Source organism: Vicugna pacos, unplaced genomic scaffold (genome assembly GCF_048564905.1).
Source record: "Vicugna pacos unplaced genomic scaffold, VicPac4 scaffold_104, whole genome shotgun sequence".
Taxonomy (NCBI): Eukaryota; Metazoa; Chordata; class Mammalia; order Artiodactyla; family Camelidae; genus Vicugna; species Vicugna pacos.
The window spans coordinates 3,564,183-3,583,697 of record NW_027328784.1 but is presented as its reverse complement, the minus strand read 5'-3'; the positions used below and the strand labels follow the sequence as shown (position 1 = coordinate 3,583,697).

General features: G+C 45.6%; 1 protein-coding gene across 2 annotated transcripts in view; it reads right to left on the bottom strand.

The window, feature by feature from the left end:
• LOC140694794 (trafficking protein particle complex subunit 9-like) overlaps positions 1-19,515 on the bottom strand; it is an 87,949-nt gene that overhangs the window by 35,084 nt on the left and 33,350 nt on the right. The window contains exon 6 of one of the 2 annotated variants that reach the window (XM_072957855.1): positions 13,727-14,298. In XM_072957855.1, the coding sequence (XP_072813956.1) occupies positions 13,974-14,298 (325 nt within the window). In that variant the 3' untranslated portion in view covers positions 13,727-13,973. Of the gene's footprint in view, positions 1-13,726; positions 14,299-19,515 lie in introns of those variants that run through there. The other variant, XM_072957856.1, reaches the window with a different exon arrangement.

The window sequence follows — 19,515 nt, the reverse complement described above, 5'->3', positions numbered from 1 at the left end:
TCCCAAATAAAATCCTTATTTCTCCTTTTACACACTCTTGGGGAGCACCCTTATGTTCCATCCAACCACCTGTTTAAACTGAGGGAGTGGATGTCTCCTAACCACTCCTCTGGGCCATGGAGGGTGCTTCTCCCTTCACACCCCTGGCCCCTGGCCCACAGCTAGCACTCATTACACTAACAGAGTGAGGTGTGAGTCCGGGGAGACAAGCAGGGCATGTGAAACCCTTCCTTTCACTCCAGTGTTGGTCACCATTGGGAAGCACGCGGGATGCTCAGCTCCATGTCAGGAAAGCCCTGTGCATGAAAGGGCAGGTCTTCTCAAGGGAAGGCTCGCTGTGGCCCAGAGCTACATGGGACAGGGTGAGTCTGTATTTCTGGGACACAGTATCATGACACGCATTTTCCCACAGCCTTGAAGTTCATGGAGAACGTGGCTTCATCAGTAACAAAGAAGACATTTATTGCCTGTCTACTCTTTTGTGTCATCTCTCAGTAGGCTGCTGGAGACAACATATGTATAAGTATTGGATCTCCTTAAACCCCAAAATATATGAAGTAACAAATAATTCTGTGGCTTAACGTTGGTTTAGGGTGACTGTGTAACAGTTCTGACTCTGCTGATGCTAAATTATGGGTATAGGAACTATGGAACCTCCTCAAATATCTTTCATCATAAAACCATCTCTTCTTATTTTCCTGTTTCTTAGTAATTGCCAAAGACTCTCAAATGATGGCTTCACACAAAACAGCAGCTAAAGTTTAAGAGCCCTCTTGACATACACACTGTGGTAAACACTGCACATAATTTCTAATTCTCACAATTCTACAAATCAGATACGAATGTCCCCATCTCACAGACGAGGGAAAAACTCAAAACGAACTGACTCAGGCTCAAGTGGCTCAGTGGCAGTGCGTGCAGGCAAACCATATCAAAAACTACACCTCTTCGTATATGTACCAAATCTCCTACCACCAATTAACACACAGCAGCGGGGTCAAAACTCAGGGAACTCAATACACTTTTCACCTTTAAGGTCCTCCAGATGCCGCTTCTAGCTGTTTTATAAAATCCCGGCTCACTGGTTTCTAACACTAGAAGAAAAGCCCGATTTTGCTATTGTTTGCACAGCAAGTCTGAAATGTTCACAGTGAGATGACAGAATAAATCTAAGATATAAGCAGAATAACTTTTCCAGTTAGACAGACATAATGGACATTGGGCTATTCTGAAGCATTAAGTAAAGTAATCAAAATAAAATAACGTTGTTTAAGCCTCCTTTTAGAAACAGGAAAGTTAAGACTGTAAGTAGGTGCAACAGTGCCACCTATGGGTAAAATGACCTTCCAGGTTACCAGGAAAGATGCAACACAAAAATTGCCTGTAGGATCAGTAACGAGAATCAGATAAATAAAACTTATATAGCACATGCTGCACTTTGATTCAGGGGAAAGGAGGGATATTCAGTATTTAATCTGATATTGCTAATACTCCTGAATATAAACAGAAGATATAGGCTCATGGAAACTCATCTTAGAAGAGGAAAGAATCCAGTTCAGCCACTTCATTTTACAGGAGGGGAAACTGAGACATGGGATCTGTCCTCCTGGCAATCAGCAGCAAAGTTCTCCTATGCCTCATGTCTTGCACTGTAGCAAAAACCAACAGATCTGTACTAGGCCTATATTCATAAAATTCACGTTTGTATTTTTCCAACAGTAGGTTATCTAAGTATCTTGCAAAATACTAAAAGAGCCAGGATATCATACAATTTTGTTGCCATACAAAAACATTTATTTACATAATAAAACAGCATGAGCTTTATTCTGTCTATTAAAAAAGTGACATGTCAAATCAATGTTTTGATATTTTAAACCTGTTAAGAATGTAGAAAAAAATCAAAATTTTCTTTAATCACAAAATAGAGGAGTTTATTCCCTGAAAATGATCAATATGGATTTTACTAAACTTAACGGATCTGGTCAGAATCCCACGAATTTAAATGTCTGAGTGGATGGTTACACGGCAACATAAATTCTGATTTGTAACAATACATATTCTGTGTAAATAATCTTCAAGGTCATCTGATTAAGGCAATTTAACTAGTCCCTGTCTCACTAGAATGATACAGATTTCATTAAAACTTCATACTACACCAAAAAAAAAAAATGAATCCTTGTTACTTTAAACCATATTCAAATATATCATACAAATACATATTGAATATGTATCAGAAATAAGCGACACTCTTTAGTATTCAGAGTTGATCCTTCTAAAATATCTGTCATTGTGACAGCACACTTTTATTAAGCACCTCTTGGGTTCTTTGTATACAAGGCATCTACCTCTCACAGTCAGACAAATTAAACGATATTACTCAAATTTCACAAATGAGGAAATGTACTTAAGCCATGAAAATAAAGTACATATTCATCAACAGGAAAGAAAAGAGTAAAGACTTTTCTTACAATATTCACTGACAATCTTTTCTTCCATATTAAAACTACATAAAACCAATTCAGTCTTTGTAAGTATTTCTGTCAAAAAGGGCCACAAGAGGAAAACAAGCAACATCATTAGCAGTGGTTGGACTTTAAGAGCTCACTTCTCTTTTGCACTATAATTATTTTTAATGTTTTGTTTTTAGTGCTTACAGAGCACTAAAATAAAAAAAATAACTTTTTATGTAATTACCTGAGAATTAAAAATTTGTGAAAATGAACAATTTTAATTTCTGCCACTCTGTCTCAACTTCTCAATGGTGTCTCTCCTTTCAAGGCCTCATCAGTCTGAGGTCACTAAACTCGGCCGTTTATGGAGTCACAGGTGTTCGGGTAACCACTTAACGGGAGGCTGATAAGAGGAGCAATTAAGAATGCATTCTGTGCAGCCTGGGTTCCAGCACCGAGCTAGCCACAGCCTGCTGCGTGTAATTGGGACAAGCTGCTCCATCTCTCAATCCCTCAGCTGCAAAAAAGGAGACACTGATACCTACAATCAAACACCTGCTATGAATTAAAACATGAGGAAAACATTTTAGCCTTAGGTAGGTGTCCACTCACAGTGAGTTTGGTCATTATGATGATGAGGATGGCTGTTAACAAATTAAGCTAGACCAAACAGGAGAAATCCCCTTAAAGGAGAAACATTTTAAGTCAATGAGCATTTCTTTTTGGATGAATTGCAGAATATTCTAATGATTTTTTAATAAACCAAATTTTGTCCATTAATTATAGATTTACAGGTTCATGGACAAGTCTCCAGAAAAAGAACTAGAGGCCTCTTACCTCTGTAAACTAAGAAAGTAAATTTTAACAAAAATCACGGAGGAGATTATACCTCATTTGGGAGAGTAAGTGCTTAACATGCATGAGGCACTCAGTTCAGTCCCCATTAACTCCATTTAAAAACATGGTTTTTTAGGAAATGGAAAATTAAAGCAAAAAGATGGAGGAATACAGAATTTTTTAGAGACTCATCTCAGATTTAAGATGGGGAAGAAACCATCCATTTCTCAGAAGAAATCTTGAGGACTATGTAAACTGGATCTGAGATGTCTAGTCCTTTAACATTATTCAAGAATTCATATTACCAAGTCTTAAAATTACCTGATAACGCACAGTGGTGGTACTGATCATAACAGCTTCCATCACGGATCGAGCTCCGGCTAGGACTGCTCTGTTCTGACATCTCTGCCCCTCAGGCCTCACCAGGCTGAGAGCACTAAATTCGGTCATTCAAGAGCATCTTTTGTAAGTCCTCCATTTGTGCTTCTGACTCTCCCCTCACCAGCTCCTCTGAGGGAAGCACTGTTATCATCTTTCCCACTCACAGATAAGGCCACTGAGGCACAGAGACTAAACTCGTTCCAGGTCACATTGGCATTAAAGGAATTCTGTATTTCTGCTGTTTGCTTTTGACAAAGGAATCTGAGATATCAATTCAAGGCAGACTGTTAAATAATCAAGTCTGTCAGGTCTTCACCTCAAAGAGCAGATAGTATAAATTCCTGATGTAGGATGAGGCTGCCGCCACAAACTGACTCAGCTTGAAATTAATATCCAAGATGAAGCAGCGGATACACGTAAATATTCACGATTGTCAAGTCTGCTCACGGGTCTGGGCCCTTCACTGCCTGAACGGGGGTGAAATCCCCACCCGTGTCTGGGAGAGATGCACCGTGCTTCCCAGGCTCAAACAGGCTTCACGGGCTATTTCCTCCCACAGACTGGCCTCAACGATTAAAAGCTCTCAAGGTTTTTACACCATGCAAAACAAAAAGACATTTCTGCAGATGGAGCACTTTCTTAGGCTTAAATCTTTTTTTGCCTACACTCACCCAGGGGGAAAAAAGAAACATGACTCTGCAAAGTCTCTGACCCTCACCACTCACAGGAGTAGAACAGCCACAGCAGAAGATGGCTCTTCACATTGCAGGATGAGAACAAAATAAAGATGCCCCAACAACAGGCACTCCCAGACACAGCGCTCAGCAGTCTTCTGCAAACTCACGGTTGTGTAGCACCCATCACCTTCTATTTCCAGAACACTTCATCACCCCTAAAGAATCCGCCTATCACTAGCAGTCACTCCCTAATCCCCCTCCAACCAGCCCCTTCCAGCCATCACCTGCTCTCTGCCTCTGCATGTGCCTTTTCTGGGCATTTCAGATCACTGAAATCAACAATATTTGACCGTTTGTGTCTGCTTCCTTTCAATTAACAAGCTGTTATCAAGGCTTGTATATTTTGAAGTGGTATCAGCATCTCTTTCTTTTTTTTTTTTTTGAAAACGTTAAAGATTATTAGAAGGTGGTAAGCACTATCAAAAAGAGTAGAGTGGAGCATAAGTGATTGGGTTTCAAAGGGAAAAGTGTGGGTTGAACAGTCAGGGTGGACTTCCAAAAACAGGTGGCCTTTTTCATTTTCCTCTTTTTTTTTTCTTTTTTATTCACTCTTACGTGTGAATAATCTTCCACTACATGGAGATACTACATTCTGTTCATCCATTCAGCAGGTATTTATGGACGAGTTCCAGAAAACTGAGTGTAAGAGTTGACTAGCATGGATGGCATTTAAGCAAAGGGCAAAATGTGCTTTCAAAAAAAAGCCAACAAACAGAGGCACAAGGAAATTCAGTGCGTTTCTGAGCAAAGTGCTTGCTTGCTTCGGCAGGACTACCGTGCAGGACTGTGGCGGATATTGGCAGGAGTCACGGTGTGGGAGAAACATGAGAAGACTCCCCACTGCAAGTAGCTCAGACAATTCTCCTCCCTCATCCTGTATTGTTAGAGCAATGTTTCTAGGTTACTCTTATTTCAAGTAATAGCACTTTAACTGCACATCTGATCATCTCCATCAGACCACCTTTCCTCCAAGCAACAGAAAAGCATTCAATGACCTGAGCAGCTCCAGGACATAATGGTGATGGATTAGGGAGTCCTGCAGCATTCCAGCCTGCAGGCACAAACCCCACATGTGCCCTGGTGATGTCCAGAAAATAAAATGCATGGAAATATCTCACTGTTTTTACACGACATCTGCCCTCAATTTGCCCCAAAATCATGCTCGCAAAGCACTAATCAACCCTCTCAATACAAAAATAAAAAAGCTAAGAAGGCAAATTTAGGCTCTTTCATTGAAAACCAGCAACCATCACTGCCAGTATCTGAGCTGGAATGCTCCTGACTTTGAAAACCACTGCGCAGTTACTTTTCAAGCGTAAAACTCATATATGTATTCCATGTAGATGATATTGCAGTAGGATTTTTCTTTTCAAAATTTCCACTTGCAACATTAGCACAAGAAAGTTTATGTATAGGCTTTAAAAAAATCAATTATCCTCCACTTTCTTAATTTTGAACTAATTATTATTTTATAAATGTGGCTATGCTGCGTATTATAAACCGTTTGATTTCTGAAAACAAGACCTTTATGACCTCACTATTTCAGAGAAAACTTTAACGATTCTTTGAGAGGTGGGGCCTGGGGCGCCCACTATCAGCTCTTTAAATACTGACAAGGATGTGCTATGAAGTAATGCAAAGGCTCTAACTCCACATTAGCTCAGAAAGCAAAGAATCTACACCAAAGACTTCCTTAAATATTTTATATATTTCTATTCTTTTGAATACTAAAGTTCTTAAATGATATGATTTTTTTGAAAAAGACAACAGCTGTATTAAATTTCCTCTCACCAAGAAAGCAATCTTTATGAAGTAAAAAACCCCTATGGAAATCGAAATGACAGGACGTTTCTAGCTAAGTGAACATCCAGATCTGAACACAAACCTAAATCCGATCAGATCTCACTCGAAGGAGCTCTACAAAGTCCTGGGCAACCCTGGAAATTAGCTCTTTTGTTCCAAATGTTGGCTGAGCTAAGATCATCACACTAGGCAGGGAAGGAGAGAAGAGGAAAATCCACCTGGCGGCCTACATCAGTTTTCTTCCAGCCACAAAATGCCTCTAGGTCGGCCCGCTAACAAGTCCCCCAATAAGGAAAGCCGGCATCCACACTGCCCCTGCCATCCCCAAGTAGCCCCGATGCCCATATCCCAGCCTGTGAATGGTCTTCTAATGATCCCCCAGTTGGTGGCACCCACCCCCTCTTTCCCGCTATACAAACACAGAGAGCCACGGCAGCCTTCCCAAATCACAAATTTGATTACATCAACCCCCACTTCAAACCCTTTAGAGGCTCCCTGTTAGAGTTCTAGCCCCACCCCAGACCCTGCTCGCCCATCCTCACCTAAGTACACAGGTCCCCAGTGACCACAGGGGCCCCTGACCTGCTCCTACTTCCCACTTGCTCCAGTCTCATTTTGACTGTTTCCCAAGGAAGCCTTCCCTCCCTCCAACCTCCACAATTTGTTCCTCTCTTCCTAGAACATTCTAGGCTAAGTCAACTTCTGACAATGCTAAGCTCTCAAGAATCAAATACATTTTGCTTACTAAAGTGGCTACACGCTCTCTCCCCTAGACTCACAGAAGTGCACGTGTAATGTATAAATGAATGACCGGTTGGGTCTCAAAGGGACAGACATACCTGCTCTCGCCCGTCCCGATCCTTCGGTCTGTAGAATATCAGAAGCAAAACCAGAAGTACCTTTCCTGAGGGTCACTTCTGTTGACACCCTTCACTGCCTACTGTGTCAGTTCTAGTAAAACTCAACTTCTTCCAAAGCCCTACATCCCGGACTCTCTCCAGTGTCCTCCCCAGCAGGGGCTCCCTCCACCCTGGACTGCACAGGGCACTCTCCCCGGGTGCCCACGCCAAAAGCCTCCAGGCCTCTGCCCGGGCTGCACCTGCGATCTGAGACACATTCTTGACTCCTTCTCCTGGCTGACTCTTACTCTGTCCTCACAACTGAATGTAGAGCCCATTTCTTCCAGGAATTCCTCTCCGATAATGTCCTTTAGGTCTTGTCTGGTCTCTATCTATAGCAGCAGTACATGGTGACCAACTGGGTGTTTGCCCGCTCCTTTGAGACCACGAACACTTGGGAACCACGTGGGAAGGAGTGAGAGATTACAAGACGGTTGAGGGAAGCAAAAAGCAGAAATCACAGTCCAAGTCCCAAATTCAAGGATACTTTCTCAGAAAAAAGTATAAACTATTTCACACGTGTGCAATTTGGCTACTATTTTTGTGGCTTGGGGACAGCAAGAACTTGGTGTTCTAGTCCAAAACCTAGGTTACATGCAAAGAAATGTATATATTCATATCCAAAGGAAACAAGAGCTGCTCAACAACAGTTTGCAGTTAGAACTGAAAGGAACTTTGATAAAGGCAATCTCTCTCTCTCTCTTCTTTCTTTTCTGGAATCATATAATTTTAGAAGTATTTGCGTGACTAACAGACGTCTACAGCCCGTGATTCTGCACTGAAGTGTTTGGGGCTGAGGAAGCCCAGATTACATTCACTCTGTAAATGCAATCACACCAACACACTGATAGGTGCCGTGAGTGGTGGAGCTGATGTTCCAAAGCAGGCAACATTATTCTGTAAGAGAACTCTGAATAGAAAGGAAGAAATGCAATGTCCTATACTGAATTTCATTTGCTATATGGGCCATTAACTGATAGTATATCTTGACTAATGAAACCCAAAAATAAATTGTCAATGTCGGTTTTCTTCATCTGACCATTTTATGCTAACTTCGGATATTAAATCCTCACTCCATACGGAAGCTCAGGCCTATGCTGCAGCACAGTTACACCCCGTGGAAGAAAGCCGACCAAGGGAGAATTGGAGAGTTTCCCTTTAGAAGCTGCGAAGTGTGGTTTTACACCTGTATATCATTTGCAACCACATCATCGACAATGGAGTTAGACGTTACCTCTGTGGGGCGAAAAGCACTGCATGCTTCAGAACCATCAAAGAACGCTGAGCTTTGTGAAACAGTCCTGAGGCACTTAAATCATACTTTTTCTGAAAGGCTCCAAATCTGACCCACTTCACCATTCCAGGTATAACAGGGAAGTACTGGAAACAGTAGAGAGAACATGCCCTTGAAGTCTGACAAGGCTCTGCTTGAATCCTGCTACAGCATTTATCAACCGCTAAACAAACCAATTCCTTAACCCCTCTGAGAAGGCTTCCCAATCCCCAAAAGGGGGCTGTCAGCGCCCACCTGGGAGTCATGGATGTGAATGAAACACGCAAGTAGGGCGGCCGACTGCTACCTGACACGGGGCCTGGCTAGTTTCGCTCCGCTGCCCTTCTGCCCCTTTAAACTTGCACTGATCACCCTGGTAAGGATCAAGTCCCCGGAACAGACTGCCCGTATCTTCTGTGTATCCCTGGATACATGACTTACACTTAGGAGGCCAGAAAAACAACTGCCTCCTCCCAAGTCACTAACAATATTCTTAAGAGTCTGGGTATTTTTAACTCTATTTTTCAGGGAGACTATTCCAGAACTTTCCAAGCACCATTCTCCAGGTTGGCTCCCCTCCCAGTGCCCATCCTTCTTACCTCAGATCCTCTGTCTGACTGCCTCCTGTTCATGGGAAAGCGAGTCCGGTAGGGTGGGGACTCCCTAGGCCTCCCTCCCTCCCTCACAGGTGACTGTGAATACCTTCTCCCCACTCCAACTCCAGCTTCTGAGGATTCTAACCTTCCGTATCCTGCAGCCTCTGCACCTTCCTAAGACGCACACGTGGCCAAGACTCTCCCTTTGGATTTCTTTCTGGCTGGCCCTGCTGACCCCCAGGCCCCTTAAGGATAAATGGGATTGCTCTGAAAATGATAAACGCCGCTGGCTGACACACCAAAGCTGCATGGTCTGGGCTTACCTCCAACCGAGGCACAGCCCTCCCCTCCCTCAGCCTCAGTCTGCAGCTCTCGAGATGATCTAATTCACATGCAAGGCTGTGAACACCAGCTAAGAATGACGACTCCCAACTTGTATCTCTAGTCCAGCTCCTTCACCTGAGCCCCAGTCTCATAGAGCCGAGTGCCTCTTTGAAGTCCTAACTTGGATGAAAAATGGCATCTTAAAAATGCCTCATGTCCACCATTTACTCTGGAATTCGATTCCTGGCAGGTACCTCCCAGACTCCCCATTTTAGTAACGGCCTCAGCACCCACCTAGTTCTCTCAGCTCACATTCAATTTCCACTGTTCCCTCCCCCCGGCCCTGCCCTGGAATCAGTCCTGTTATTTTCGCCAATAAGCTGATCTCAAGTGTGGTTTTGCAGGGACCATGGCCGGAAACACACAAGCTCACAGCATGGTGCACTAACAGTCCGCCGTAGGGTGCTCCCTGGAGGGGGAGGCATCTCCTGCCGCTGGTCACCTCAGAAGGCACTGGATTCTCACACAGGAGGCCCAGGAGAAGGGCCTCAAGATTTTCCCGTGGTCTGAGCTTTGAAGGGCCCGAGGTCTGGGGGAGCTCCTAATTAGCAGACACACTTGCCAGTGAGCAGATGAGGATGGGGGAACCCACGCAAGGCTGTTATCACTCCAACTCCTGGGCTCTCGGGAGCCACGGGAAAGACCTGTGTCCAGTGTACAGCCCAGCCATCACAGATCCCAGCCTGCATTTGCCAACCCGGACAGCCTAGACTCCATCTACTTGCGACACTTACTTCTGTTCTGTTCCCCACCCAGAATGTGATGGGCTCATTCAGATATTCTGGCCTGTCTCAAGCGAGACAAATTCAGTGAAAAATGAAGTGTCCACATTTGGACCAGAGCATGAAAGGAGAAACAAGGCCTCATGGTCAGCATGATGGTGGTGGCCACACCCTTCCACCGGGTGAGATGAACCATGGTGAGGGTGAGAATCCAGGGTCCTAGGTCGGCCAAATCATCTTCCTTCACGGTTGTCTGGGGTGTTGGAGACTGACTACCACAAACTAATGACACGGCTGTCAGTGGTGGATGTCAGCTGCAACAGAAACGGATTCAACTCTTTACTGCCAACATGGGTTAAAAGTAAAGGCCGGGGCAGGGAGGTCTGCACGGCTGCTGAGGCAAACCACAGACCCAGCTCTGAATGCCCACTGGCTGGAGCAGAGAGGAAGCTACGGCCCTTTTAGCTGTCCCTGTGTCCAACAGATCCAGGTGAGCCAGCTACTTAGGAGAAGGTCATGTTGTCCTGATACCCAGAAAAACCAGCCTCGTAAAGGGAACAAATAGTGTCATGGATTTTAGACCCAATTCTGCCCCTTTATGAAGGCAAAGTAAAGTAAATGGCACGGGGAAGTTGAATGCAAAAAAAAAGAATTAAAGAACCAAACGGTGACCGCTTCCTCCAACAGCGTCCCCTGCAGCTGTCACCCCCGAGCCGGCCACTTCCTCACCAGTGACCGCCGGCCAGGAAGCGCCGTCACGCACGTCACACAGAGACAGCCAGGAACCGCGTGCCGAGCACGTTTGTGTAAAAGCAGGAATCGAGCAAAATGCTGCAGAGTTTGACCTTACAAGTTTAAATACTCCATGAAAAGAATCCCTGAGCAGCCGACTAAATCAATTCGCATCTTACTTCTTCAAAACAATCAAACAAATTTAATAAGGGCGCATTTGTCACCAAATAAAAGGAGGACCAAACAGGTCCCTCAAAGCAAGGATTTTAACAGGTATCTAACACCAGTGGGTAATGTGCTAACAAAGCAAATATTCCAAAACATTAGAAAATACAAAATGACTAGGATAATACATGGATCAAGACAGATATTAAGATTTTGCTTTTTAAAGCGATGGAGACAGTATGGAGGGCAATCTGGCTATTTCCAATGCAGGGTGTGCACAGCCCACATTTTCAGATGCAACAACATGCTCACTGGGCAGTACAAATGAAAAAGGAATAAAGAAAAAGGAAAAGAGGAACAAGAGAAAATTAGAAACACACAAGAACAAAAATGATTTTGACAGCATGTACAAGAATTTACATGAGTGTGTGAGGCCAGGGACGAGGGGATGGTGAGACCCACCCTCACCCCCTGCCCCAGGGAAAGCAGGGACCTAAGGGGAGCGGCGCTGCCGGGGGACCCCAACGTGGTCAGCGCCCCTAACCAAAATTCCACCTACAAGCTTCAAGGCAGCTTTTGAGCTACAAATTGTGGTCGCATTTCAGTCTGGACCGTTTTACTCACTTCCACCAAGAGTAGCAGGAGAGAATTAGGCTCTGCTCCTGTACCAAAGAATTGTTTAAATAATTAATGACTGTGGAATACTAAAAGCAACAATGGGGTAAAAGTGACTGGAGGAGAATGTGCTTGACCCGAGCTCACTGGCCGCGTTATCTCACTGACGTTCAGAAGCTGGCTGAGCCCTTATGGTACCAGAACAGACAGACCCAAAAGGAGGGAGGTTTAATGCGCTGCTGTATTTCGATACTGGGAGCCATGCCTGGTACACGAGGTTCTGGGTAAACAATGGGGACAGTGTCAACCACTGTGGGCTAATTACACATCCGGATACTCCGCCAAGTCCCAAGGGCAGACTTCAAAAGACAAAAACAATCTGGCATTCTCTGGTGGGGCTGCAGACTCAGAGACAAGCATTTGTTGAGCAAAAATATCACCAGTGCCTCCTATGACAAAAGAGGAGGCACTGGCGTGGGGGCTGGGGCAGGGCTCCAGGCTTCCACTGCTCACTCACCAGTCTGTCCAGGGGGAGAAGTGGTCCCTGCTTATGTTGCACTGATGCACCTACCTTGACTAATGCCTGGGGCCTCAGCAGGTGTTGACAGGAGAGGTGAACGGAGCCAGACTTGGTGTAGCACGGTGCTGGCAGCTATGCCCTCAGCAGTGCCCAGGCTCCTATACATGCCAGCTCATCTTAAGAAGCAGATGGGGAGTGCGGGCATGTAGATCACAGGGCCCTGAGAGGACAAGTACAGATCATGGCTACAGCATGCCTCTCCCCTTCCTTAAGTCATAGAGGTATGTCTGGGAGGAACAGAAAATTCATCCAGAGCCCGCTACATTATCTCTCGCAGGTGGGACTCGTGTCCCCTGTGCTTCTCACTCACAGGGCTGGTCTAGACATTCTTTTTATCAATTCTCTAGCATCTTCTCCTCCAACTTACCAACAACCAGAGAGTAGGATCTGATCTTAGCTAAGTTCAAGAGTCACAGAGCACTTCCTTCACAGCGGGCCCAGAAACATGTGCCAGGTTCTCCGACCGTCACCTGTGGGACCACCATGAGCCCTCTCCAGACTCAAGGACAGAGGCCGTAGGCCGGGGGAACACAGCTTCCCTCACCCTCCCCAGCAAAGGTTTCCACGTCTCGGAAAAGGCATCTCACCCTCTTCTGCCTGAGGGACAGCACAACAGATACACCAGGAAACAGAGCTGAAGTTGGGGGGTAGGCAGCCCAGAAGAGCTCGTCTGTACTTCCGAGGCAATGTGGGGCCGTTGACTTAATCACAGGGAAAAAGTGAGAATGAACATTTCCCTGCTCTGTCCCATACACCGTGATACGCCTTTCCCTGCATAAGGAGTTCATTCGGAAGTCCCCGGCGGTGTTTCTGATGTCCTAACTTGGCATGGAGGCTGTCGGGCAAGAAGAGAGGGCCTGAGCAGAATAGGTGCTGGGCCTGGGAGGCAGGAGACACAGGCTCCAGCCCCAGCTCAACCAGCTCCTCGTTCCGCCTCTCGGGGTTCAGCATCTCATCTATAAGCAAAGGGATGAGACTGTCCCAGGACAGGCTGCCCAACAGAAATGAAATGAGAGCCATGTAAATAACGTTTCCCATTTGCCACGTTTAAAATGGTAAACAAAGAAACAAACCAACAAACAAAAAACAAATACTAGAAACTGATTTTAAGAACAGATCTTACTTAATCTACTGTATGTAAAATACTATCATTTTGACATGTAATCAATATAGGAAGTAAAGAGATAGTTTATATACTTTTACTAGACAAGCCTCAGTGTCTGATGTGCATTTGACCTAGAGCACATCTCAGCTCAGTCCAGCCTCCTCCCCAGTGCTCCTAGCATCAGTGGCTTTGGCTACTTTATTGGACAGCAACCCCAGGGGTCCCACCATGGTCATGGCTGTAAAGCGGGAGTAAGTGTCCACACTAACCCTAAAAGGATCTCTCTGAAACAAAGGCGGATTCACTTTGAAATGTCTGTAAACCGGCGGGCTGCATCTCCATCCCCCCTTGGCTACAAGACAGACTTCTTCCTTGCTGATCCCTTTCTGGATGTAGGGAAGCAATCCGGCACAAAGCCAGGGTGGACTGGCCTCCAGGTAAACTTACCTGCTGTCTGTGTCCAGTCCCATGAAGTCCTCCTTCTCAAACGGGATGCAGGGGAGGGGGATCTTGTCCCCAGAATTCTTGGGGCCACCATCCAGCCACTTGGAATTGAGCAAGATGAAGAGTGACTCAGTGAAGTCCTCGATCCTCTTCTCCACCACCCTGCAGTCCTCTAAATTTGAAGGCAACGTCGGTGCGCGGCTGCTCGACTTCCTCCACATGCAGTACAAAGACAAAGAGCTGAGAGTCATTATCGAGGTGCCATACAGCTCCTCTGCACGTGGAGCTTCTCCAAGGCCTTGGCAGAGAGACAGTCGGTAATGGTGACAAGGCCCACGACCTTGCAGTGTTTCTGGAAGACGCTCCACCCATTCTCGGGCACATAGCGGTGCCTGTAGTGGATACAGAGTGTCCACTGGGAGCCACATGGGCTGATATGGCTCACCGAGGTGAGTAGCTGATAGATGCAAAAGAAATTCTCCTCTGAGATGATCTCCATGGTTTGGACTACAACGGGAAGAGTCTGGTGGTCCTCAGCACACTGCACGTAGTCAGGGATGCTCATGTTGCAGGCCCTGCCGAGACAGGAGAGGAGATCGAGGTACATACTCTGCTGTGTGCTATGGGCCCATCTGGGTTGCGGTGACCTGGTGTGTACCAGACAGAAGGCAAGGGAAGCCAAAGCAAATCCGGGGGTACAGTTTGTCCTCATAGTCTGCACATGGCTACTGTTGCTCGGATCACATTACCCAGCTTTTGGTCTAGGCTTCCTGCCTCTGCAGAGAAAGGTCATTTCTTATTTTCTATTTCCAAGCACCTAGCAAGGCCCTGATGCAAAGTCACTGCTCAAAAATGCTGAATAAAGAAATGAACAAAGGAAATGCTTCCCCAACCCCCTTCAGCAGAATATAAAGAGAAGGACCACAGTAGGATCAAAAGATCTGGATTCCTATTCAATTTATTTGAACCCCTTAGCTTCATAGTAATGGATAAGAAAACTTGCCTTGGGGTAGAGGGTACTGTTCATTGGTGGAGCACATGCTTAGCATGTACGAGGTCCTGGGTTCAAACCCCAGTACCTCATTTTAAAAAATCAAACAAATAAATACACCTAATTTCCCTCCTGAAAAAGTATTTTTTAATTCAAAAGTCAAAAAACACCTTGCAATTGACACAACATTGTAAACTTGACTATACTTCAATTAAAAAAAAAGCCTTGCCTTACAAGAATATATCTGGATTACGGATGTTTGAAAATGTAAAATGCATAGGGTACCACCTGCATAAAAGGAGGTGACTGTACACATGTTCTATCCCTCCTTTATGAGTTATACTTCCTTTGGGGAGGTTATAACCTCTCAGAGCTAATTTTCTCAGATTAAAAAATATAAACATTACCTGATTCTCAGTACTGCTGAAGAATCAGATAACTCTATGAAAGCATCTGACCCACAGAGTTTACTCAATAAATGTTTGTTGAATGAATGAATAAACAAGCAAAGTGAATGCTGCTCCCTGCCACAAACCATCATAATGGTACTGCCTGGAAATCCCAAGCCCACGTTCACCCGACTCTGCATTAACAATGTGGGTGACCTGGACAGGCCTGCGTGCTTCACGAAGCCCCAGTTTAATCGTGAATAGAAATAAGGGCAATAACACAAACCTCAAATTGTTAGTGAGTCAGTAATGAATTGTACCCCAACACTGCATGATGGAACCATTAAGAAAACTGGGCAAAGGGTCCATAGGCCCTCTCCATATAATCTCTTACTACCACATGGGAATCTACATTACATCTCAAAATTAAAAGTCTAATATTTTAAAGAGGTTATCGAGGTTAGGTGAGCTCACTGTCTCAAATAAGGAACACACAGTACAAATAGGACAATGCCCAGCCCATGAGATACACTCAGTTAACATTCCCACTGAGCCCACTAGTCCCTCCAACTTCTAATGGTGTCCACTTCCAAGAGCCCATGTGACCATCCTTGTTCTAATTTTCTATTTGTAATTTTTCCTTTTCATTAAATAGAAACACCCAATTCCATAGAATTCTTACCAGATATCATGATGGCAGCCCTTCAAAACCTGACCACAGAGATCAGGATGGCAGCCCTTCTTGGTGAAACAATAAAATGAATAGCCATTTTCACAAGACCTCTGAGTAAATCTACTAGGGAACTTCATCCTGGACTGAGGAAGAGGACTGGGGAGGAGGGGGCATTCAGGGGCACAGAGAATCATGGGCCACCTGATCCACGATGGACTTTAGACTCACCCTCACCCTTCAGGAACTACTAAATACACACAGACAGAGTGCTATGGACAAGATTTTTTTTTTTAAACAAATCCCTGAATCCCTAGCAGGTCTTGTTTCTACCCATACACAAATGGCTTATTTGCATAATGTTTCACAAAAGCCTTAAAATATTATCACCCCAACTTGACACATCAAGAAACTGAGGTAGAGTAGTTTATCACATTCTACAAGATTAGAGAGAGGCCACGTCAGACACCGTATTTAAATCCAAGCCCCTGCTCCAGTGCTCACACTAGAAAGTGTGACATACTGCCCCTTTCCTGCCCTCTCCCTGCAATCAATCTCTGAAGAGTCTTTTCTGTGTCACCTGGAATCACAATCACATTCATTTTCCACAAAGAGCTATGTCACTCCTTGGAGGACTTTTCAAAATCTAAAGGGTTGGTTTGAGAGGAGAGATTTGCATTTTCTGTTTCTCAAAGGAAACATGGCTTTAAAAGAAACTGAAAAGTAGTTATCTAGTCTAAGCCCTCATTGTGCAGAGAAAGAACCAGAGGCTCAGAAGAGATGAGGAAAGGGCCTTATTAACAAATATTGCCTCAGTGCAGCACCAAGCTAGACCTGGCACTTCTAGGGGAGGATCTGGAAGGCCCAGGAGAATGAGTGTTAGAAAACAGAAAGAGAAGAAGCATACAAGGCCCCGTCTCTTCACCACCATAAGATGAATTTCCACCAAATTACCCAGAATGGGTGCAGCCAATATTAAGTTTGTCAAAAGAGGTTATAGAATTCTCAACCATAGTGGAAATTCCAACATTTACTGTGCTTTTTTCCCAGTTCAAGCATCAATTCAGTGGGCACTCTGTACCAGGGACTACACGAGGCCTGGGGTTCTCCCAAATACAGATCTCTATTACCACGTGTGCAAACCACATTAAGGCCACCAGAAGAAAAGCGCCCACAGATAAGATGGAATTACTGAAACTGAAAGCAGCAAAAGAGCATATATTACTAGGAAAAACGGTGCTCCTAGTAATGGACTCATGGACATAGAAAGCAAACTGTGTTTAGCAGGCAGGAAAGGGGGGATTAACAGATACAAATTAGTAAATATAAAATAAATGACAAGGACCTGCTACATAACACAGGGAACTATATTCAATTTCTTTTAGTGATTTATACTAAAAACAATCTAAAACATATATATATACATATGCATATGTTTGTAACTGTATCTCTGCTGTACACTTGAAACTAACATTGTAAATTGAATACACTTAAATAAAAAATAATTTTAAAAAATAAGTAAAAATAAATGCAATGCCATTAAGAAAAAATAAAAGAACTCTCTAATCCCCTTAACTGTAGGTGGTCGAGAAATCTAGCTGCAAACACCAAGTCCACTGGATCACTCCAGCACTGGCTGTCACTCTTTCTGACCATCAGAGAGTCACTTGCTTCACTGAGGTTACTTTTCTCTTCTGTGAAAGGCTACAGTTGCAACTAATGATGTATAGAATCTCATCATTCACAAGCCCAAAAATTAGTGAGGACTTCACATGGGCCAGGCTCTGGTCAGATGAAAAGATAGGGTCCCAGATATATTCATGGGTAGAAGAAGTTTATGCCATAAAGGTATAAATTCTTCCTGTTTTGATAGACAGATTCATTTCAATTCTGGTTAGAATTCCTACCAGATTTTTCTTGGAATATAACAAGTTAATTTATGGTCAGGAATAGCCAAGAAATTTCTTTAGAACCACCACTTGGGAGGGGTGGATAGGTCATTCATTTCCACTGCTCTTTCTGAAGTGATGAAAACGTTCTGGAATAATAATGCATGCACCACTGTGAATATGCAAAAAGCTGCTGAATTGTACCATTTAAATGGATGGAATTCATGGTGTGTGAACTATATCACAATAAAACTGTCCTATGAAAATTATTTCTTGACAATTATTTTTCAGTTTATACACTAGTCTGTCCCACAATTTAAGAAAAACAAAAAACCTAAACAAGCCAAACTATGCCAGGAGCACTTTAGGGCTGCAATATGCCTGGGTCTCCAAGGCCTCTGGTGGTGCTGTTCCTGTTAACACACAATAGCTGGGCTGGGCTAGTTAGGGACTGTAACTATCTTTTGAAAATCGAGGATCACTCCTTTCACCCTGGGAGAGGGAAGGAAGGAGGATGTCACAGCCTCATGCCTTCAGCACATTTTTAACAGAACCAAGCCCTGCTTTCACCACTGCAATCCCTCTCACTATAAAAACACGTGACATCAACAAGCACCGCCATCATAACACCTGAAAGTGTTCAAGGTACTTACCTGAGGCAGAAACATGGAGGGGGGAGACAGAACCTCGCTTAGCAGTGACGCTCCCTTTTCCCGACTCCACCAGGAGAAGCTGGGCGTTAGAGCCGGAGGCTTTCAGCCCAGGTAGCAGCGCCCACGCCACAGAGCTGGTCCTCAGGGAGCGGGAAAGGGAGAGCAGGGCAGCCCCGGGGTCGCGGGGCAGGGAAAGCGGGGAGGGGGACGCGGGCTGCAGCCTCGCTCGGAGGACAGCCCCAGCCCCAGTCCCAGGCGCCCGCCCCCGTCCGGGTCCGCAGACCCCGCCCGCCCGGGACACAGCCCGCCCAGGGGCGGGGACGGGCCGCCGGGGGAGAAGAGGAAGCCCGGGAGGAGAGGACTAGCGGGAGGGAGAGGGGAAGGGGACGCCAGCCGCGGACTGAGGGGATCCCGGCTGGGTGAGAGATGGCAGGTGCACACCAGGCCCTGGACACTGTGGCCGGGACGCCGGGGCAGGTGGCGCTGGCAGAGGGGTCTGGCCTGAGCAATTCATCTGAACACGGGCTGACTAGCGCCCTTGGGGTCTGTGACAGGCGGACCGCCCTCCCGCAGCCGCCTGACCCCTTTCCCAGGAGCCCCCCACCTTGCACTTCCACAGTCAGAGGCCCCGACCCCAGGCAGGAACCAAAGGCCTACCGGGCGACGTAGTTGAGAAGCCTTTGGGCCCGATCCCCGGCTCGGATATGGAGCTCCCAACCAGCGGACCACTTGGCACTGACTGCGCATGCGCAGGAGGGCCAGCGATCCTCTCTGGGTTCTGTGAGAGAAGGTGGGACAGCGAGGGAGGGAGAAGATGGGAGCGGGTGGAGAGGACGGGAAAATTGGAGGGATACAGATGGACAGGATGAGCAGAGAGAAGGAAGGGATCTGGAGAAGGGAGGGTCTTAGAGGAGTTGGAGAAAAAAAGCTTTACCTCTGGGGCACCCCTAGGCGGCAGACCTGCCTCTGTACCCTTCTGTTACCCTTCAAGCCCCGCAGCTCAATTTTACCACCGTGATCCAACCCTCCGTCCGATGCTTCTGCAGAAACCCTAGGGAGATCACACCCGTTGCCCCCAAGCGGAGCTGGGTTTTCTGTTGCTCTGAGAACCAAGCACCCGCAGGTGTTGTCGCTCAGAACTACCTTGGGAAGCGCACATATTCCCCTTTTACACGCTGGGAAACAGGCAGGCAGGATCTC